General features: G+C 46.7%; 1 protein-coding gene across 2 annotated transcripts in view; it reads right to left on the reverse strand.

Annotated features, from left to right (window-relative positions):
• Positions 1 to 24,177, reverse strand: part of ccm2 (CCM2 scaffold protein) — a 34,598-nt gene that overhangs the window by 7,273 nt on the left and 3,148 nt on the right. Inside the window, exons 1-8 of one of the 2 annotated variants that reach the window (XM_055873437.1) lie at positions 16,784 to 16,887; positions 11,148 to 11,324; positions 10,895 to 10,978; positions 10,442 to 10,625; positions 8,546 to 8,682; positions 8,285 to 8,420; positions 7,862 to 7,919; positions 3,177 to 3,315 (exon numbers count right to left, since the gene is read on the reverse strand). In XM_055873437.1, the coding sequence (XP_055729412.1) occupies positions 3,177 to 3,315; positions 7,862 to 7,919; positions 8,285 to 8,420; positions 8,546 to 8,682; positions 10,442 to 10,625; positions 10,895 to 10,978; positions 11,148 to 11,324; positions 16,784 to 16,795 (927 nt within the window). In that variant the 5' untranslated portion in view covers positions 16,796 to 16,887. Of the gene's footprint in view, positions 1 to 3,176; positions 3,316 to 7,861; positions 7,920 to 8,284; positions 8,421 to 8,545; positions 8,683 to 10,441; positions 10,626 to 10,894; positions 10,979 to 11,147; positions 11,325 to 16,783; positions 16,888 to 24,177 lie in introns of those variants that run through there. The other variant, XM_055873436.1, reaches the window with a different exon arrangement.

The raw sequence follows: 24,177 nt of genomic DNA on the forward strand, positions 1-24,177 counted from the left end.
ATTTGATGACCAATTTATGCACATATCCGGGAAATTCCAAATGGTTCACATACTTTTTTTGTCACTGTATATGCAGGGGGTATATATTGTTCAGGAGTCTTATGGCTTGGGGGTAGAAGCTGTTAAGGAGCCTTTTGGACCTAGACTTGGTGCTCCGGTACCGCTTGTCGTGTGGTTGCAGAGAGAAAAGTCTATGACTTGCGTGACTGGAGTCTGACACCGCCTAGTATATAGTTCCTGGATGGCAGGAAGCTTGGCCCCAGTGATGTACCGGGCCGTATGCACTACCCTTTGTAGCGCCTTACGGTCAGATGCCGATCAGTTGCCATACCAGGCGGTGATGCAACCGGTCAGGGTGCTCTCGATGGTGCAACTGTAGAACTTTTTGAGGATCTGGGGACCCATGCCAAATCTTTTCAGTGTCCTGAAGGGGAAAAGGTGTTGTCGTGCCCTCTTCACGACTGTCTTGGTGTGTTTGGACCATGGTAGTTTGTTGGTGATGTGGACACCAAGGAACTTGAAACTCACGACCCGTTCCACTACGGCCCCGTCGATGTTAATGGAGGCCTGTTCAGCCCTCCTTTTCCTGTAGTCCACGATCAGCTCCTTTGTCTTGCTCACATTGAGGGATAGGTTGTTGTCCTGAAACCACACAGCCAGGTCTCTGACCTCCTCCCTATAGGCTGTCTCATTGTTGTCGGCGATCAGGCCTACCACTGTTGTGTCTTCAGCAAACTTAATGATGATGCTGGAGTCGTGGGTGAACACAGACTACAGGAGGGGACTAAGCACGCACCCCTGAGGGGCCCTGCGTTGAGGGTCAGCGTGGCAGATGTGTTGTTGCCTACTTTTACCACCTGGGGGCGGCCCGTCAGAAAGTCCAGGATACAGTTGCAGAGGGAGGTGTTAAGTCCCCGGGTCCTTAGCTTAATGATGAGCTTTGTGGGCACTATTGATTTGAACGCTGAGCTGTAAATCAATGAATAACATTCTCACATAGGTGTTCCTTTTGTCCAGGTGGGAAAGGGCACGATAGATATTGCGTCATCTGTGTATCTGTTGGTGCGGGATGCAAATTGAAGTGGGTCTAAGGTTTCCGGGATAATGGTCTTGATGTGAGCCATGACCAGTCTTTCAAAGCACTTTAAGGCTACCGACGTGAGTCATTTAGGCAGGTTACCAACGCATTCTTGGGCACAGGGACTATGGTGGTCTGCTTGAAACATGTTGGTATTACAGACTCGGTCAGGGAGAGGTTGAACATGTCAGTAAGACACTTTCCAGTTGGTCCGCGCATGCTCTGAGTACACGTCCTGGTAATCCGCCTGGCACCGCAGCCTTGTGAATGTTCACCCGTTTAAAGTTCTTGCTCACATCGGCTACGGAGAGCGTGATCACACAGTCATCCAAAACAGCTGGTGCTCTTGTGCATGCTTCAGTGTTGCTTGCCTCAAAGCAAGCATAAAAAGGCATTTAGCTCGTCTGGTAGGCTTGCGTCACTGGGCAGCTCGTAACTGGCTTTCCCTTTGTAGTCCGTAATAGTTTTCAAGCCCTGCCACATTCGATAAGCATCAGAGCCAGTGAAGTAGGATTCAATCTTAGTCCTGTATTGACGCTTTGCCTGTTTGATGGTTCGTCTGACGGCATAGCGGGATTTATTTTCGTCATCCGGATTAGTGTCCCGCTCTTTGAAAGCGGCAGCTCTAGCCTTTAGCTCGGTGGGGATGTTGCCTGTAATCCATGGCTTCTGGTTGGGATATGTACATACGGTCGCTGTGGGGACGACGTCATGTACTTATTGATGAAGTCGATGACTGATGTGGTGTACTCCTCAATGCCATTGGATGAATCCCAGAACATATTCCAGTCTGTGCAAAACTGCGTCATTTGACCACTTCCGTATTGAGCGAGTCACTGGTACTTCCTGCTTTAGTTTTAGCTTGTAAGCAGGAATCAGGAGGATAGAATATTGGTCAAATTTGCCAAACGGAGGGCGAGGGAGAACTTTATGCATCTCTGTGTGTGTGTAAAGGTGGTCTAGAGTTTTTTTCCCTCTGGTTGATCATGTGACATGTTGGTAGAATTTAAGTTTGCCTGCATTAAAGTCCCCGGCCACTAGGAGCGCCGCTTCTGGATGAGCATTTTCTTGTTTGCTTATGACCTTATACAGCTGGTTGAGTGCGGTCTTAGTGCCAGCATGGGTCTGTGGAGGTAAATAGACGACTACAAATAATATAGATGAAAACTATCTCGGTAGATAGTGTGGTCTACACCTTATCATGAGGTGCAACACCCCGAGACTTCTTTAACATTAGACATGGTGCACCAGCTGTTATTGACAAATAGAAAACACCCCACCCCTCCTTACCGGATGTAGCTGTTCTGTCCTGACGATGCACGGAAAACCTAGCAAACTGTATATTATCCGTGTCGTCATTCAGCCACGACTTGGTGAAACATAAGATATTACAGTTTAATATTTCGTTGGCGGGATAGTCTCGAACGGAGATCGTCCAGTTTATTCTCCAGTGATTGCATGTTGTCCGATAGAACGGATGGTAGAGGCGAGGTTACCCACTCGCCGACGAGGCACCCTGATCTCCGCCCCCTGTATGTCTGTATTTTCTTCAAGCGAATGAAGGGACTCGGGGGAAGCAGTATAGTATATCCTTCGCGTCGGACTCATTAAAGAAAATAAATCTTCATCCAGAATCTCTTTTCGGCCCTAAGAGACGGTAGCAGCAATATTATGTACAAAATAAGTTATAAACAATGTGAGAAAAAAAACACCCACATTAAATAGCAGTTGGTTGGGAGCCCGTCAACGGCAGCCAGCCCGTCAACGGCAGCCAGCCCGTCAACGGCAGCCAGCCCGTCAACGGCAGCCAGCCCGTCAACGGCAGCCAGCCCGTCAACGGCAGCCAGCCCGTCAACGGCAGCCAGCCCGTCAACGGCAGCCAGCCCGTCAACGGCAGCCAGCCCGTCAACGGCAGCCAGCCCGTCAACGGCAGCCATCCCGTCAACGGCAGCCATCCCGTCAACGGCAGCCAGCCCGTCAACGGCAGCCAGCCCGTCAACGGCAGCCAGCCCGTCAACGGCAGCCAGCCCGTCAACGGCAGCCATCCCCCCTCAGGCGCCATTATACATCCATACATGCACAGACACAGCCACCCTACCGTGGTCATGTAGTCTTGTAGCAGCTCTGTGGCGGTGGTGCTCAGCTCTCCTTCGCTTGCTGTCTTGGTCTGAGGGGAGGCTGGGGTGGAGGTGGGGGACGGAGAGTCGCCCCCTGCCTCTAGAGACCCCTGGAAGGAACTATAGAACAAACAGAACCACATCAACAGAACCCTATATAACCACTTCACTAAAACCCTACAGAACCACATCATTAAAACCCTACAGAACCACATCATTAAAACCCTACAGAACCACATCATTAAAACCCTACAGAACCACATCAACAGCACCCTACAGAACCACATCATTAAAACCCCACAGAACCACATCAACAGAACCACATCATTAAAACCCTACAGAACCACATCAACAGAACCCTACAGAACCACCAACAGAACCCTACAGAACCACATTAACAGAACCCTACAGAACCACATCAACAGAACCCTACAGAACCACATCAACAGAACCCTACAGAACCACATCATTAAAACCCTACAGAACCACATCAACAGAACCCCACCGAACCACCAACAGAACCCTACAGAACCACATTAACAGAACCCTACAGAACCACATCAACAGAACCCCACAGAACCACATCAACAGAACCACATCATTGTAACCCTACAGAACCACATAATTAAAACCCCACAGAACCACATAATTAAAACCCCACAGAACCACATCATTAAAACCCTACAGAACCACATCATTAAAACCCTACAGAACCACATCATTAAAACCCTACAGAACCACATCATTAAAACCCTACAGAACCACATCATTAAAACCCTACAGAACCACATCATTAAAACCCTACAGAACCACATCATTAAAACCCTACAGAACCAAATCATTAAAACCCCACAGAACCACATCATTAAAACCCTACAGAACCACATCAACAGAACCACATCTTTAAAACCCTACAGAACCACATCATTAAAACCCTACAGAACCACATCATTAAAACCCCACAGAACCACATCATTAAAACCCTACAGAACCACACCATTAAAACCCCACAGAACCACATCATTAAAACCCTACAGAACCACATCATTAAAACCCTACAGAACCACATCATTAAAACCCTACAGAACCACATCATTAAAACCCTACAGAACCACATCATTAAAACCCTACAGAACCACATCATTAAAACCCTACAGAACCACATCATTAAAACCCTACAGAACCAAATCATTAAAACCCCACAGAACCACATCATTAAAACCCTACAGAACCACATCAACAGAACCACATCTTTAAAACCCTACAGAACCACATCATTAAAACCCTACAGAACCACATCATTAAAACCCCACAGAACCACATCATTAAAACCCTACAGAACCACACCATTAAAACCCCACAGAACCACATCATTAAAACCCTACAGAACCACATCATTAAAACCCTACAGAACCACATCATTAAAACCCTACAGAACCACATCATTAAAACCCTACAGAACCACATCAACAGAACCCCAGAGAACCACATCATTAAAACCCTACAGAACCACATCATTGAAACCCTACAGAACCACATCAACAGAACCCTACAGAACCACATCATTAAAACCCCACAGAACCACATCAACAGAACCCTACAGAACCACATCATTAAAACCCCACAGAACCACTTCATCAAAACCCACAGAACCACATCATTAAAACCCTACAGAACCACATCATTAAAACCCTACAGAACTACCCTACAGAACCCTACAGAACCACATCATTAAAACCCTACAGAACAACATCATTAAAACCCCACAGAACCACTTCATCAAAACCCTACAGAACCACATCAACAGAGCCCTATATAACCACTTAATTAAAACCCTACAGAACCACATAATTAAAACCCCACAGAACCATATCATTAAAACCCCACAGAACAACATCAACAGAACCCTATATAACCACTTAATTAAAACCCTACAGAACCACATCAACAGAACCACATCATTAAAACCCCACAGAACCACATCAACAGAACCCTATATAACCACTTAATTAAAACCCTACAGAACCACATCATTAAAACCCCACAGAACCACATCACTAAAACCCTACAGAACCACATCACTAAAACCCTACAGAACCACATCATTAAAACCCTACAGAACCACATCAACAGAACCCTACAGAACCACATCAACAGAACCCTACAGAACCACATCAACAGAACCCTACAGAACCACATAATTAAAACCCTACAGAACCACATCATTAAAACCCTACAGAACCACATCAACAGAACCCTACAGAACCACATCATTAAAACCCTACAGAACCACATCAACAGAACCCTACAGAACCACATCATTAAAACCCCACAGAACCACATCAACAGAACCCTACAGAACCACATCAACAGAACCCTACAGAACCACATCATTAAAACCCTACAGAACCACATCATTAAAACCCTACAGAACCACATCATTAAAACCCTACAGAACCACATCAACAGAACCCTACAGAACCACATCAACAGAACCCTACAGAACCACATCATTAAAACCCTACAGAACCACATCATTAAAACCCTACAGAACCACATCATTAAAACCCTACAGAACCACATCAACAGAACCCTACAGAACCACATCATTAAAACCCTACAGAACCACATCATTAAAACCCTACAGAACCACATCATTAAAACCCTACAGAACCACATCATTAAAACCCTACAGAACCACATCATTAAAACCCTACAGAACCACATCATTAAAACCCTACAGAACCACATCATTAAAACCCTACAGAACCATAGCAAGCTGTCATTGTCAAAACATATAGACTCAATAGTTGCTAAAGTAGGAAGAGGTTTGTCCATGATAGGGCATTGCTCTGTCTTCTCTGACATCTCATTTGACCAGACAGGTGCTACAGGCCCTAGTTTTGTCACACCTGGACTACTGTTCAGCTGTGTGGTCATGGGCAGCAAAAAAAGGACATCGGTGAATTGCAGTTGGTCCAGAACAAAGCAGCACGTATCGCACTTAGATGTACACAGAGGGAAAGTGTTAAGTAACATTAGATGTACACAGAGGGAAAGTGTTAAGTAACATTAGATGTACACAGAGGGAAAGTGTTAAGTAACATTAGATGTACACAGAGGGAAAGTGTTAAGTAACATTAGATGTACACAGAGGGAAAGTGTTAAGTTACATTAGATGTACACAGAGGGAAAGTGTTAAGTTACATTAGATGTACACAGAGGGAAAGTGTTAAGTAACATTAGATGTACACAGAGGGAAAGTGTTAAGCTACATTAGATGTACACAGAGGGAAAGTGTTAAGTAACATTAGATGTACACAGAGGGAAAGTGTTAAGTTACATTAGATGTACACAGAGGGAAAGTGTTAAGTTACATTAGATGTACACAGAGGGAAAGTGTTAAGTAACATTAGATGTACACAGAGGGAAAGTGTTAAGTTACATTAGATGTACACAGAGGGAAAGTGTTAAGTAACAGGCATGTCATTCTCTCCTGGATCAAAGTTGAGCCAAGAGTTATTGATGTGTCTGTTCAGGCAGTTGACACACAGTACAGACACTTGTCGGTACAACACAAGACATGCAACCAGAGGTCTCTTCACAGTCCCCAAGTCCAGAACAGAGGCTGGGAAACGCACAGTATTAAATAGAGCCATGACTACATGGAACTCTCTGGTAACCCAGGTAACATGACTACATGGAACTCTCTGGTAACCCAGGTAACACGACTACATGGAACTCTCTGGTAACCCAGGTAACACGACTACATGGAACTCTCTGGTAACCCAGGTAACACGACTACATGGAACTCTCTGGTAACCCAGGTAACACGACTACATGGAACTCTCTGGTAACCCAGGTAACATGACTACATGGAACTCTCTGGTAACCCAGGTAACACGACTACATGGAACTCTCTGGTAACCCAGGTAACACGACTACATGGAACTCTCTGGTAACCCAGGTAACATGACTACATGGAACTCTCTGGTAACCCAGGTAACACGACTACATGGAACTCTCTGGTAACCCAGGTAACACGACTACATGGAACTCTCTGGTAACCCAGGTAACACGACTACATGGAACTCTCTGGTAACCCAGGTAACTCAAGCTACCCATAAAACCAGATAAGAAAACACATCTTACTGCTCAAAGGGGACTGTGAAGAGACACAGCCATTTTGTACATCTTGTATTGTAATTTCCACTGTACTATGTATTAGACCTAGATATTGTGTGTATATACTGATACGTAGGCTACAGTATGTGTGACATTTCACATTTATGTATTTCAGTCCTCAACTAATAGTGTTCTGTACTCTATATTATGTCATGTTTCATGTGGAACCCAGGAAGAATAGCTGATGCTTTCGCAACAGCTAATGGGGATCCTAATAAAATACCATACACCAATGTACCCAGAGGAGGACGGAAGCTAGCTGTCCTCCAGCTACACCATGGTGCTAGGCTACAGAGTGCTTCTGTAGAGGCTACTGTAGACCTTCATTGCAAAAACAGTGTGTTTTAATCAATTATTTGGTGAAGTGATCTAATAAAACACCAATACCAACCGCCGCCAGAGAACCCGCTGCCTTAGAACCCGCCGCCTTAGAACCCTGGAACTAACTGCATAACACACAGACATAGTTCTAGCTACTTACAAGGTGCTGGCCTCTGCTTCGAATGATTCCTTAAGGTCCACCTTGCTTGAAGAGTCGTCTTCACAATTAGAAAACATAAAAGGATTCATATTAATAAAACATTTTTTTTAAACTGTTTTTTATTGCTGCTCTTAGTAACATTGAAAACATTTTGAGCTGGGCAGAGCCTCATCACTGTAGAGAGCACAGGAGGTTGGTGGCTACTTAAATTGGGGAGGACGGGCTCGTGGTAATGCCTGGAGCGGAAATCAAGTGGAATGGTATCAAATACATCCAACACATAGTCTCCAGGTATTATGTTGCCGTCCCATTCGCTCCGGTCCAACCATTATTAGGAGTCGTCCAACCTCTCAGCAGCCTCCACTGGTAGAGTCAGTGTCTGTGTGGGATTGATTGATCTGTTAAATCGATTGATGTCCTCACCACTGCAGAGAGAGAGGTGTCTGGTGGGGGTGGTGGCTCCGTCAAAGATGGCTCTGTCCAGGAAGTCTATAGTGGACTCAGTATAAACTATTTGGAACACCTGGCTGAGTAGGAGACACAGCTCCTCTGCTGCTGCCTGCAGACGACAGGAAACAGAGGTACGTTTGGGGAACACAGCCAACAGTCTGAGAAAGGTAGTTGTGTGTTTGTCGATAGCCAGCAGGAGGAGGCAATGTGTGTGTGTGTGTGTGTGTTTGATACCTTGTTGTCTACAGCCAGTACTAGCAGACAGCAGACCTCTACCAGTACAGCCCCGCTCTCAGACAGAGAGCTGAGGGTCTGGGACTTAGACAGGTCAAGACAGGTACTGGGGCACGGAGATACACCTGCCTCCTGGGCTGGAGAACCAGAGAGAGAACGCACACCAACATCACACTCACAATAAATCAGCTTTCATTTTGAAGATGATTCCGTACGCATCTAGATACATGGGCTCCTCTGATACGGGAACGATACGCATCTAGATACATGGACTCCTCTGATACAGGAACGATACGTATCTAGATACATGGACTCCTCTGATACAGGAACGATACGTATCTAGATACATGGACTCCTCTGATACAGGAACGATACGCATCTAGATACATGGACTCCTCTGATACAGGAACGATACGCATCTAGATACATGGGCTCTGATACGGGAACGATACGCATCTAGATACATGGGCTCCTCTGATACAGGAACGATACGCATCTAGATACATGGACTCCTCTGATACAGGAACGATACGCATCTAGATACATGGGCTCTGATACGGGAACGATACGTATCTAGATACATGGGCTCTGATACAGGAACGATACGCATCTAGATACATGGGCTCCTCTGATACAGGAACGATACGCATCTAGATACATGGGCTCCTCTGATACAGGAACGATACGCATCTAGATACATGGGCTCTGATACAGGAACGATACGCATCTAGATACATGGGCTCCTCTGATACAGGAACGATACGCATCTAGATACATGGGCTCTGATACGGGAACGATACGTATCTAGATACATGGGCTCTGATACGGGAACGATACGTATCTAGATACATGGGCTCTGATACAGGAACGATACGTATCTAGATACATGGTCTCTGATACAGGAACGATACGTATCTAGATACATGGACTCCTCTGATACGGGAACGATACGTATCTAGATACATGGGCTCCTCTGATACGGGAACGATACGTATCTAGATACATGGGCTCCTCTGATACAGGAACGATACGTATCTAGATACATGGACTCCTCTGATACAGGAACGATACGTATCTAGATACATGGGCTCTGATACAGGAACGATACGTATCTAGATACATGGACTCCTCTGATACAGGAACGATACGTATCTAGATACATGGACTCTGATACAGGAACGATACGTATCTAGATACATGGGCTCCTCTGATACAGGAACGATACGTATCTAGATACATGAACTCCTCTGATACAGGAACGATACGTATCTAGATACATGGGCTCTGATACAGGAACGATACGTATCTAGATACATGGACTCTGATACAGGAACGATACGAATCTAGATACATGGGCTCTGATACAGGAACGATACGTATCTAGATACATGGACTCCTCTGATACGGGAACGATACGTATCTAGATACATGGGCTCCTCTGATACAGGAACGATACGTATCTAGATACATGGGCTCCTCTGATACAGGAACGATACGTATCTAGATACATGGACTCCTCCAACACCAGGAACGAAAAAAAGGTAAAGCCCTCTGTGTAAAAGGGGCTTAAGATGGCTGGCTACCCGTCTTCAGCACCACCAGGTATAGCGAGGTAAGGGAGGTAAAGTGGTTAGGTACCTGTCTTGAGCACCACCAGGTATAGCGAGGTAAGGTAGGTAAAGTGGTTAGGTACCTGTCTTGAGCACCACCAGGTATAGTGAGGTAAGGTACCTGTCTTGAGCACCACCAGGTATAGTGAGGTAAGGGAGGTAAAGTGGTTAGGTACCTGTCTTCAGCACCACCAGGTATAGTGAGGTAACGTAGGTAAAGTGGTTAGGTACCTGTCTTGAGCACCACCAGGTATAGCGAGGTAAGGGAGGTAAAGTGGTTAGGTACCGGTCTTGAGCACCACCAGGTGCAGCGAGTCGTCTCGTATGTATGACACGGCAGCGATGTCGTGGATGGGAACGCGCAGTATGATGTCCTCTCCATCCCGCCACACCAGCTTCACATTATAGGCCGACAGACTGACCACCGCATCCTGCTCCGGAGTAAGTTGACCCGCCAACTGGTGGGACTTCTGGGTAACCAGGAAATGACGTGACAGTTTCACTCATGTTGTTCCCGTCGCAAAACACAACATATCCCATGACTCTACCATTTATAATCATTTAAAAAGTCTAAAATGTAGTATTTTCTTTGTAACCTCGTGGCAAAGTGAAATATCAGAGGCTTTATTCAAAATGATTAAAAAAAAGAAAAGAAAGATAACACCTCCTGTGAATAAATCTTGACATTTCAATTCTTTAGTGCACTATATATAAAGGATCCATTTTAAATGCAGCTTACCCTGGCATTGTCAATGAGCTGTAACACCTCTGTTCGACTGGAGGGGTTCAGGCATCCTGGTACTGACGTCAGCTGGCCCAGGTACTGCAGAACACACAGGTACCGTTGGAACAGAGGATAAATATAGACACTTGATTACTAGGGTTTTTCAGAAGCTGTGGAGAAACCTGGGATGTGCAGCTATCACCAACACTCTCAGTTCCCAGTCAAGTCATTCCTCCCGCCCTGGGAGCCTTGACCTCCGACCTCTCACCTTGACTTCCTTCTCTACGTAGTCATTGAGCAGGATGTCAGGGTCGATGCGGTGGTCGGGGAGGGAGAGGGAGAAGGTGTGGAGGGCACGGCGTTCTGTAGTCTTCTCCTGAGCCTTCTTATCTCGACTCTTTTCTCCCTTCAGAAACACACGCTTGAAGGGAGACACGATACCCGGCTGCAGGGGGAGGGAGAGGTAGAGGGAGGGAGAGGTAGAGGGAGGGGGAGGTAGAGGTAGAGGGGGAGGTAGAGGGGGGGATAGAGGTAGAGGGGGAGGTAGAGGGAGGGAGAGAGATAGTGACAGAGGGAGGGAGGGGAGAGGTATCGTATTAATTCACAGTAACAACAAAGTATCAATAATATAAAGTCACCTAGGCCAAAGTATATTTTATGTTATCTATAGGCGAAGCCTACACATCCGTATCGGGCCAAGCCTACACATCCGTATCGGGCCAAGCCTCGCACATCCGTATCGGGCCAAGCCTCGCACATCCGTATCGGGCCAAGCCTCGCACATCCGTATCGGGCCAAGCCTCGCACATCCGTATCGGGCTAAGCCTCGCACATCCGTATCGGGCTAAGCCTCGCACAACCGTATCGGGCCAAGCCTCGCACAACCGTATCGGGCTAAGCCTCGCACATCCGTATCGGGCTAAGCCTCGCACAACCGTATCGGGCTAAGCCTCGCACATCCGTATCGGGCTAAGCCTCGCACAACCGTATCGGGCTAAGCCTCGCACATCCGTATCGGGCTAAGCCTCGCACAACCGTATCGGGCTAAGCCTCGCACATCCGTATCGGGCCAAGCCTACACATCCGTATCGGGCCAAGCCTACACATCCGTATCGGGCCAAGCCTCGCACATCCGTATCGGGCTAAGCCTCGCACATCCGTATCGGGCTAAGCCTCGCACATCCGTATCGGGCTAAGCCTCGCACAACCGTATCGGGCTAAGCCTCGCACATCCGTATCGGGCCAAGCCTCGCACAACCGTATCGGGCTAAGCCTCGCACATCCGTATCGGGCTAAGCCTCGCACATCCGTATCGGGCTAAGCCTCGCACATCCGTATCGGGCTAAGCCTCGCACATCCGTATCGGGCTAAGCCTCGCACATCCGTATCGGGCTAAGCCTCGCACAACCGTATCGGGCTAAGCCTCGCACATCCGTATTAGACTAAGCCTAAACATCCGTTTTAGGTAAAAGGTATCATGGTATTTATTACAGAATCCTAAATCCCTTCCAACTACACAAATGGCCTTCGTCAAAATGGGACATTAATTCAGCAGTTTGTGAAGCCTGAAGAGTTACAAAGTGGACTAGGCCTAGATCTACTTCTGCGGTCACCAAGCCATGTCCGTTCTGCCGCCCCCGCGTTTACTCTGGCCTCGTCCGTTCTGCCGCCCCCGTGTTTACTCTGGCCTGGTCCGTTCTGCCGCCCCCGTGTTTACTCTGGCCTGGTCCGTTCTGCCGCCCCCGCGTTTACTCTGGCCTCGTCCGTTCTGCCGCCCCCGCGTTTACTCTGGCCTCGTCCGTTCTGCCGCCCCCGCGTTTACTCTGGCCTGGTCCGTTCTGCCGCCCCCGCGTTTACTCTGGCCTGGTCCGTTCTGCCGCCCCTGTGTTTACTCTGGCCTGGTCCGTTCTGCTGCCCCCGTGTTTACTCTGGCCTGGTCCGTTCTGCTGCCCCCGTGTTTACTCTGGCCTGGTCCGTTCTGCTGCCCCTGTGTTTACTCTGGCCTCGTCCGTTCTGCTGCCCCCGTGTTTACTCTGGCCTCGTCCGTTCTGCTGCCCCCGTGTTTACTCTGGCCTCGTCCGTTCTGCTGCCCCCGTGTTTACTCTGGCCTGGTCCGTTCTGCTGCCCCTGTGTTTACTCTGGCCTGGTCCGTTCTGCTTCCCCCGTGTTTACTCTGGCCTGGTCCGTTCTGCTGCCCCCGTGTTTAATTCTGGCCTGGTCCGTTCTGCTGCCCCCGTGTTTAATTCTGGCCTGGTCCGTTCTGCTGCCCCTGTGTTTACTCTGGCCTGGTCCGTTCTGCTGCCCCCGTGTTTACTCTGGCCTGGTCCGTTCTGCTGCCCCCGTGTTTACTCTGGCCTGGTCCGTTCTGCTGCCCCTGTGTTTACTCTGGCCTGGTCCGTTCTGCTGCCCCCGTGTTTACTCTGGCCTCGTCCGTTCTGCTGCCCCTGTGTGTTTCCTCTGTTGGAAGCAGTGCGAGCTACTAGTTGTTAGAGTTTTGGGCGAGTAACTGAAATGTTGCTGGTTTGAATACCTGAGCCGACAAAGTGAAAAATCTGTCAATGTGCCCCTTGAGCACTTAACTCTAATGTTCTACATGGGGCGCTGTACTATCATGTCTGACCATTGTGAGAGAAAAATTACGTATTTACCTGATTTGTTTCATATTAATAGTCAAATTATATACGTAACAAATAGTAAGATATTTCTGTTCTACCAATGCTGTGTTTTTGTAAAAGGATGGTCTCCACTCTAGTAGACCGGACACATGAACTATTTAACAATGCTTTCTGATAAAAACTAGTTCATTGCATCCGCCGTGAAGCGCAGTTTCATAATATTACCATATGTCCCAGCTGCTTGCCGTAGTTTTGAAGTAATCACGAAAAAAAACAGGACTTATTTTAGGGTATTTTTCTCCCTGCCAGCTCCCATTAGTTCTATTGAGCACTGTGGCACCAACTCGCCTTCCGAACGTTCTATTCCCACTCATTGTTCTATGAAACAATACCTGCTTTACTATCGATGGCACTGAGACCTGCTCACGTTGCTGGTAGTTAAAATGTAAAACGGCAAAATAATGACTCATGGATCTCTGAGGGTCGTCCCATTGTTTCCTATGCGGGACATATAGGCATGTCTGTCTATTTCGCCAAAATGTCTCGCAATGTGTATATTTAGATATTTTCAAGTCGGACACCATTTTTATTTTTTTATTTTTTAAAATCAGGAGAATCTCCTCTTTCTAATTATGTAAATCTGGGCAGCGAGCTCGGTTGTCATCAAATGCTAGCCCCCAAATACTTTGTGCCCTTGGAACGCTGAGTTCCCCCCATTGTTTTCCTATGGAGAGGCATGGCGGTCTATTTCGCCAAATATCTCACAATGTGTATATTTAGATTTTTTTCAATTTGGGCATCGTTTTAAAAATCAGGAAAATCTCCTCTTTGTAATTATGCAAGTCTGGGCAGCGAGCTCGGTTGTCATCGATCACTAGACCAGAAATAGTCAGAAGTTTTTCCCTACCTTCTCATTACGCAGCCATAAAAAGTTGACACCATCGAGGTGTGGCTGTTAACTTTCTACACTAGTTGTTTTTTCCCCCAGTTTTGTCTGACGAACAGATTGTAGTGGTAAAATAAAAAGGGATACATTTTTTGTGTGTCAATTAGGCAAAATTGAATTCTAAGCATCACTTCAGTCAAAACAGGCTCTGAAAAAGTTCGATTCCATTCAGTTGCTATGTTCCAGCTTAGCCAAAGTTCTTATGCCGTTTTTCAGCCTTGGGTGAATTTTGACTCGTTCTATTGGCCAGCCTAACTCTAGCTGCCTGCCGCTAATCTGGGCGTAGGGGTCAAGTATATGTTTTTTGTTTTTACTAGAGATAGTTTAGGAGTAGAACAATCCCTCATTGTTCCTAATCATTCTTGTAATTGGGAAACTAAGCCGGGTCCAAAACACCACCAGGTGCAGATAACGAGATGAACCCGAGGTAGCTTATGATGCCCCCTCCCCCATCTGCATGGGAGGGGTGGAACCAACCATGACTAAGCATTCTTAGTGTCAGCTATATAAGAACCAGGATACCTCTGTAAGGGTTAGGCAAGAGTATTTAGGTCGACTAGCCTCATTAATGTAGAGCATTCACTCCATCCACGTGTGTGTGGCTCCTTATTAATAAAGTTTTGAATAAAGTCATGCCCTCCTCATTATCGATTAGAATTTCCATGACAGCCTGTCAAACAACATTACTGCACCTATCCGCTGCATGTGACAATACAACATGTGAGAACTGTGAGAGTGTAAGGGTCCTTCCAAACGGCACTCTATTCCCTATATAGTGCACTACTTTAGACCAGAGCCCTATTCCCTATATAGTGCACTACTTTAGACCAGAGCCCTAATCCCTATATAGTGCACTACTTTAGACCAGAGCCCTATTCCCTATATAGTGGACTACTTTAGAACAGAGCCCTATTCCCTATATAGTGGACTACTTTAGAACAGAGCCCTATTCCCTATATAGTGCACTACTTTAGACCAGAGCCCTAATCCCTATATAGTGCACTACTTTAGACCAGAGCCCTATTCCCTATATAGTGGACTACTTTAGACCAGAGCCCTATGGAACCCTAATCCCTATATAGTACACTACTATAGACCAGAGCCCTATTCCCTATATAGTGCACTACTTTAGACCAGAGCCCTAATCCCTATATAGTGCACTACTTTAGACCAGAGCCCTATTCCCTATATAGTGCACTACTTTAGACCAGAGCCCTATTCCCTATATAGTGCACTACTTTAGACCAGAGCCCTATTCCCTATATAGTGGACTACTTTAGACCAGAGCCCTATTCCCTATATAGTGCACTACTTTAGACCAGAGCCCTATTCCCTATATAGTGCACTACTTTAGACCAGAGCCCTATTCCCTATATAGTGGACTACTTTAGACCAGAGCCCTATTCCCTATATAGTGGACTACTTTAGAACAGAGCCCTATTCCCTATATAGTGGACTACTTTAGAACAGAGCCCTATTCCCTATATAGTGCACTACTTTAGACCAGAGCCCTATTCCCTATATAGTGCACTACTTTAGACCAGAGCCCTATGGAACCCTAATCCCTATATAGTGCACTACTTTAGACCAGAGCCCTATTCCCTATATAGTGCACTACTTTAGACCAGAGCCCTATTCCCTATATAGTGCACTACTTTAGACCAGAGCCCTATTCCCTATATAGTGCACTACTTTAGACCAGAGCCCTATTCCCTATATAGTGCACTACTTTAGACCAGAGCCCTATTCCCTATATAGTGCACTACTTTAGACCAGAGCCCTATTCCCTATATAGTGGACTACTTTAGACCAGAGCCCTATGGAACCCTAATCCCTATATAGTGGACTACTTTAGAACAGAGCCCTATTCCCTATATAGTGCACACTACTCCAAGCATGACATTAGCTATGTGGTTTTATACGACGCTGCTGTGAACATTACATAAAAACCTGCTGTTGTAAACACACACACACAAACACACTTGGCCGGAACATGGTTCTAAGTTACTAACCACAGACATTGATTAGGTATAAAACATCCACAGCTTCCTTCCTTTTCTCCAAAATGCAAAAAAAATAAAAAATGACAATAAACATTAAAAAGTAGAACCCGCGTTAACTCTCCACTTACAATGTAGACCTAATAAGTTAGTAGTTCCGGTTAGCTGCTGAGGAGCACTGCTAAAACACCACCAGATACAGCAGCAAGAGAAGCAGCAAAATGAACAGCTCCATTAGCGCGTTGACAACGTCACCCATGACGACAGATCAAGAAAAACTAAATAAAAACAAAAACTTAACTTTTCCCCAGGTCAGATGTAGAGCGTTGGTATGTATTCCTACCTCAGTCTCCATTGAGCCTCAATGAAAGAGGAGCTGCTGTCTTGTGTCTCTCTGTCTGTTGTCTGTGTCTGAGGCAGTTACTGGGCGGTGTCTGACGGAGATAGTCTAGTCACTGAGTGGTGTCTGACAGCCTGATCACTGTTTTTTCTTTTAACCCCGGTGTCCTGGCTAAATTCCCAATCTCACCCTCGTACCATCATGGCCACCTAATCATCCCACGTTTCCAATTGGCTAATCATCCCCCACTCCTCTCCCCTGTAACCATTCCCCAGGTCGTTGCTGTAAATGAGAACGTGTTCAGTCAACTTACCTGGTAAAATAAAACTATAGAAAAACTGGGCGGTGTCTGACCGATAGCCTGGGCGGTGTCTGACCGATAGCCTGGGCGGTGTCTGACCGATAGCCTGGGCGGTGTCTGACCGATAGCCTGGGCGGTGTCTGACCAATAGCCTGCGCAATGTCTGACCAATAGCATGGGCGGTGTCTGACCGATAGCCTGGTCCCTGGGCGGTGTCTGACCAATAGCCTGGGCGGTGTCTGACCAATAGCCTGGGCGGTGTCTGACCAATAGCCTGGGCGGTGTCTGACCAATAGCCTGGGCGGTGTCTGACCAATAGCCTGGGCGGTGTCTGACTGATAGCCTGGTCACTGGGCGGTGTCTGTGATAGCCTGGGCAGTGTCTGACTGATAGCCTGGGCGGTGTCTGACCAATAGCCTGGGCGGTGTCTGACCAATAGCCTGGGCGGTGTCTGACCAATAGCCTGGGCGGTGTCTGACCAATAGCCTGGGCGGTGTCTGACCAATAGCCTGGGCGGTGTCTGACCAATAGCCTGGGCGGTGTCTGACTGATAGCCTGGTCCCTGGGCGGTGTCTGACTGATAGCCTGGTCCCTGGGCGGTGTCTGACTGATAGCCTGGGCGGTGTCTGACCGATAGCCTGGGCGGTGTCTGACCGATAGCCTGGGCGGTGTCTGACCGATAGCCTGGTCCCTGGGCGGTGTCTGACTGATAGCCTGGGCAGTGTCTGACTGATAGCCTGGGCGGTGTCTGACTGATAGCCTGGTCCCTGGGCGGTGTCTGACTGATAGCCTGGGCAGTGTCTGACTGATAGCCTGGGCAGTGTCTGACTGATAGCCTGGGCAGTGTCTGACTGATAGCCTGGGCAGTGTCTGACTGATAGCCTGGGCAGTGTCTGACTGATAGCCTGGTCCCTGGGTGTAAAGCCTGCTGCTTCATTCACTTAGGTGTAACAGTTGGTACGTGAAGACTGACTGACTCACACAGTGTGTGTGTGTGTGTGTGTGTGTGTGTGTGTGTGTGTGTGTGTGTGTGTGTGTGTGTGTGTGTGTGTGTGTGTGGCTTTCTCCAGAGGAAAGGGAGTGTTTCTGCCTCTTTCTGCTGAGACACAAGAAGAGGAAGTACATCAACCACCAACTTCCTGCGATGACACGTGCCGCACAAGTCGACTGTTTGAGTAACTTTTAAAATCGTTGTCCTGAAACTCTTTCACAACAACAAGTCGTTTTTTCTGTCTCAACAACGAGAGCAGTCCTATCTGACACGTGATCCTCCACTACAAGACGAGCTGGTCGTACATTATTTAACATGTCTCTCATCTCACCAGTAAGCCTAGTAGACTAGAGGGCAGGTGCATTAACACTGCATGAGACATGTGTAATGAAACACCACACTGTCCACAGCTACTAGGGGTGACACTGCCCTGACCAGGTTGCCTCATTTATCGAAGGTGTGTGCGTACACACAAAAAAAAAGAAGACCAAACTGCTAGCCTTGACAGTATGGGTAGGCTACAGTATTGTTGTGCGATAGGATTAGGAGTAGAGGTCGACCGACTATGATTTTTCAACGCCAATACCGATTATTGGGGGACCAAAAAAAGCCGATACCGATTAAATCGGCCGATTTATTTAGTTATTTGTAATAAATGACAATTACAACAATACTGAATGAACAATTAACACGTTTATTTTAACTTAACATAATTCATAAATGAAATCAATTTAGTCTCAAATAAATAATGAAACATGTTCAATTTGGTTTAAATAATGCAAAAACAAAGTGTTAGAGAAGAAAGTAAAAGTGCAATATGTGCCATGTAAGAAAGCTAACGTTTAAGTTCCTTGCTCAGAACATGAGAACATATGAAAGCTGGTGGTTCCTTTTAACACGAGTCTTCAATATTCCCAGGTAAGAAGTTTTAGGTTGTAGTTATTATAGGAATTATAGGACTATTTCTCTCTACCATTTGTATTTCATATACCTTTGACTATTGTATGTTCTTATAGGCACTATAGTATTGCCAGCCTAATCTCGGGAGTTGATAGGCTTGAAGTCATAAACAGCGCTGTGCATCCCAGCATTGCTAAGAGCTGCTGTTTGAATGAATACTTATGAGCCTGCTGCTGCCTACCACCGCTCAGTCAGACTGCTCTATCAAATATCAAATCATATACTTAATTATAATATAATAAAACACACAGAAATACGAGCCTTAGGTCATAAATATGGTCCAATCCGGAAACCACCAATTCGAAAACAAAACGTTTATTCTTTCAGTGAAATACGGAACCGTTTCGTATTTTATCGAACGGGTGGCATCCATAAGTCTAAATATCACTGTTACATTGCACAACCTTCAATGTTATGCCATAATTATGTAAAATACTGTCAAATTAATTACGATCTTTGTTAGGAATAAATGGCCTTTTAACAGATTGCAACGAGCCAGGCGGCCCAAACTGCTGCATATACCCCGACTCTGCTTGTTCTGAACGCAAGAGAAGTGACACAATTTCCCAAGATAATATTGACTCCGAACATGAATCTCTTTTTAACTACATATGCAGGTTTTAAAAAATATACTTTTAAGAAAAGGCATTGATGTTTATGGTTAGGTACATTCGTGCAACGATTGTGCTTTTTTCCGCGAATGCGCTTTTGTTAAATCATCAAGTTGAAGTAGTCTGTGATTCGATGATACACTTGTAGTCAGAAGTTTACATACACTTAGGTTGGAGTAATTAAAACTTGTTTTTCAACCACTCCACAAATTTCTTGTTAAAAAACTATAGTGTTGGCAAGTCGGTTAGGACATCTACTTTGTGCATGACACAAGTAATTTTTCCAACAATTGTTTACAGACAGATTGTTTCACTTATAATTCACAGTATCACAATTCCAATGGGTCAGAAGTTTACATACACTAAGTTGACTGTGCCTTTAAACAGCTTGGAAAATTCCAGAAAATGATGTCATGGCTTTAGAAGCTTCTGCTTGGCTAATTGACATCATTTGAGTCAATTGGAGGTGTACCTGTGGATGTATTTCAAGGCCTACCTTCAAATTCAGTGCTTCTTTGCTTGACGACATGGGAAAATCAAAAGAAATCAGCCAAGACCTCAGAAAAAAAATTGTGGACCTCCACAAGTCTGGTTCATCCTTGGGAGCAATTTCCAAATGCCTGAAGGTACCACGTTCATCTGTTCAAACAATAGTACGCAAGTATAAACACCATGGGACCACGCAGCCGTCAAACCGCTCAGGAAGGAGACGCGTTCTGTCTCCCAGAGATGAACGTACTTTGGTGAGAAAAGTGCAAGTCAATCCCAGAACAGCAGCAAATGACCTTGTGAAGATGCTGGAGGAAACAGGTACGAAAGTATCTATATCAGTAAAACGAGTCCGATATCGACATAACCTGAAAGGCCACTCAGCAAGGAAGAAGCCACTGCTCCAAAACCGCCATAAAAAAGCGAAACTATGGGTTGCAACTGCACATGGGTACAAAGATTGTACTTTTTTGAGAATTGTCCTCTGGTCTGATGAAACAAAAATCGAACTGTTTGGCCATAATGACCATCGTTATGTTTGGCGGAAAAAGGGGGAGGCTTGCAAGCCGAAGAACACCATCCCAACCGTGAAGCACGGGGGTTGCAGCCTCATGTTGTGGGGGTGCATTGCTGCAGGAGGGACTGGTGCACTTCACAAAATAATGGGTCTTCCAAATGGACAAGCATACTTACAAGCATACTCACACCGTTGTGGAAAAATGGCTCAAGGACAACAAAGTCAAGGTATTGGAGCGGCCATCACAAAGCCCTGACCTCAATCCTATAGAAAATTTGTGGGCAGAACTGAAAAAGCGTGTGTGAGCAAGGAGGCCTACAAACCTGACTCAGTTACACCAGCTCTGTCAGGAGGAATGGGCCAAAATTCACCCAACTTATTGTGGGAAGCTTGTGGAAGGCTACCCAAAACGTTTGAGGCAAGTTAAATAATTAAAAGGTGTGGGCTATAGCATGAACTGTTATATTGTTTGAAAGGACAATCAATCTGGCAGAACGCGCAGCCAGTGTTCGACACTCGGGCAGGATGCTTGTTTGGTCAGAGCAACATTCTGCCCACACATCTACAGAAATGTGATCAGCATACAGCAACCGAGGACGTTCTTGTTACCATCGAAGGAAGGTGTTCCTGTTACCATCGAAGGAAGGTGTTCCTGTTACCATCGAAGGAAGGTGTTCCTGTTACCATCGAAGGAAGGTGTTCCTGTTACCATCGAAGGAAGGTGTTCCTGTTACCATCGAAGGAAGGTGTTCCTGTTACCATCGAAGGAAGGTGTTTCTGTTACCATCGAAGGAAGGTGTTTCTGTTACCATCGAAGGAAGGTGTTTCTGTTACCATCGAAGGAAGGTGTTTCTGTTACCATCGAAGGAAGGTGTTTCTGTTACCATCGAAGGAAGGTGTTTCTGTTACCATCGAAGGAAGGTGTTTCTGTTACCATCGAAGGAAGGTGTTTCTGTTACCATCGAAGGAAGGTGTTTCTGTTACCATCGAAGGAAGGTGTTTCTGTTACCATCGAAGGAAGGTGTTTCTGTTACCATCGAAGGAAGGTGTTTCTGTTACCATCGAAGGAAGGTGTTTCTGTTACCATCGAAGGAAGGTGTTTCTGTTACCATCGAAGGAAGGTGTTCCTGTTACCATCGAAGGAAGGTGTTCCTGTTACCATCGAAGGAAGGTGTTCCTGTTACCATCGAAGGAAGGTGTTCCTGTTACCATCGAAGGAAGGTGTTCCTGTTACCATCGAAGGAAGGTGTTCCTGTTACCATCGAAGGAAGGTGTTCCTGTTACCATCGAAGGAAGGTGTTCCTGTTACCATCGAAGGAAGGTGTTCCTGTTACCATCGAAGGAAGGTGTTCCTGTTACCATCGAAGGAAGGTGTTCCTGTTACCATAGAAGGAAGATGTTCCTGTTACCATAGAAGGTAGATGTTCCTGTTACCATAGAAGGCGAACGGAAGGTGTTTTCACGGCGAGGTTGTAACGCTCGTTCATGACTGCTAAAATATAATATGGCTCTCATTTATCAATGACAAAATGTATATGTTGTGTGTGACAGTTTGAAATCCTACAATTCCACATATACCAAAATTTTGTAACACCCCCCCCCCCCCTGCTGGCCCGTAATACACACACCCCATGCTACTGGCCCGGGCCGTAACACACACACACACACACACACACACACACTCTGCCACTGGCCCGGCCCGTACAAAATCCCAGCCTGCCACTGGCCCAGCCCGTAGAAACACCCAGCCTGCCATTGGCCCTTTTAAACACCCTGCTACTGGCCCGTATAAACACCCTGCTACTGGCCCGTATAAACACCCTGCTACTGGCCCGTATAAACACCCTGCTACTGGCCCGTATAAACACCCCGCTACCGGCCCTTATAAACACCCCGCTACCGGCCCTTATAAACACCCCGCTACCGGCCCTTATAAACACCCCGCTACCGGCCCTTATAAACACCCCGCTACCGGCCCTTATAAACACCCCGCTACCGGCCCTTATAAACACCCCGCTACCGGCCCTTATAAACACCCCGCTACCGGCCCTTATAAACACCCCGCTACCGGCCCTTATAAACACCCCGCTACCGGCCCTTATAAACACCCCGCTACCGGCCCTTATAAACACCCCGCTACCGGCCCTTATAAACACCCCGCTACCGGCCCTTATAAACACCCCGCTACCGGCCCTTATAAACACCCCGCTACCGGCCCTTATAAACACCCCGCTACCGGCCCTTATAAACACCCCGCTACCGGCCCTTATAAACACCCCGCTACCGGCCCGTATAAACACCCCGCTACCGGCCCGTATAAACACCCCGCTACCGGCCCGTATAAACACCCTGCTACTGGCCCTTATAAACACCCTGCTACTGGCCCGTATAAACACCCTGCTACTGGCCCGTATAAACACCCTGCTACTGGCCCGTATAAACACCCCGCCACTGGCCTGGCCCGTATAAACACCCTGCTACTGGCCCGTATAAACACCCTGCTACTGGCCCGTATAAACACCCTGCTACTGGCCCGTATAAACACCCCGCCACTGGCCTGGCCCGTATAAACACCCCGCTACTGGCCCGTATAAACACCCTGCTACTGGCCCGTATAAACACCCCGCCACTGGCCTGGCCCGTATAAACACCCCGCTACTGGCCCGTATAAACACCCTGCTACTGGCCCGTATAAACACCCTGCTACTGGCCCGTATAAACACCCTGCTACTGGCCCGTATAAACACCCTGCTACTGGCCCGTATAAATACCCTGCTACTGGCCCGTATAAACACATTGCTACTGGCCTGTATAAACACCCTGCTACTGGCCCGTATAAATACCCTGCTACTGGCCCGTATAAACACATTGCTACTGGCCTGTATAAACACCCTGCTACTGGCCCGTATAAACACCCTGCTACTGGCCCGTATAAACACCCTGCTACTGGCCCGTATAAACACCCTTCTACTGGCCCGCATAAACACCCTGCCAGTATAAACACCCTGCTACTGGCCCGTATAACACTGCTTGCGTCCCAAATGGCACCCTATTCCCAATATAATGCACCACTTTTGACCAGAGCCCTATGGGAAGCCCTATGGGTCCTGGTCAAAAGTAGTGCCCTTACATAGGGAATAAACACTAACCGGCATTAACATGCAGCTCACAGTTTACCAGACCGGTCGTCTGAATCTGTAGAATACAACACCACCATCTAGTGGACAGCATCAGACAGTACTGTTACTGTCTAGTGGATTGTCGGTTTCTTCACAGGCACTGTCCCCCCCCCAAAAAACAAAGACAGTGGTTTGTGACCATGACAGGGTATACAGACTTTTGTTCCTGCCCCGCAAAGAAAAATGAAAGAAAAAAATAACTTTATTCAGCTAACCAACTGCTCATAACTAGGCCTAATCAAGATCTGCAGGCCATCTAGAAGTTTCCCCAGTACCAGAGTCAGTGAGGTCTGGTGATGACCACTGACTTTCATGCCTGGCATAAACTAAATATATAGAGAACACTCTG

This window comes from Salvelinus fontinalis, chromosome 20 (genome assembly GCF_029448725.1).
Source record: "Salvelinus fontinalis isolate EN_2023a chromosome 20, ASM2944872v1, whole genome shotgun sequence".
Taxonomy (NCBI): domain Eukaryota; kingdom Metazoa; phylum Chordata; class Actinopteri; order Salmoniformes; family Salmonidae; genus Salvelinus; species Salvelinus fontinalis.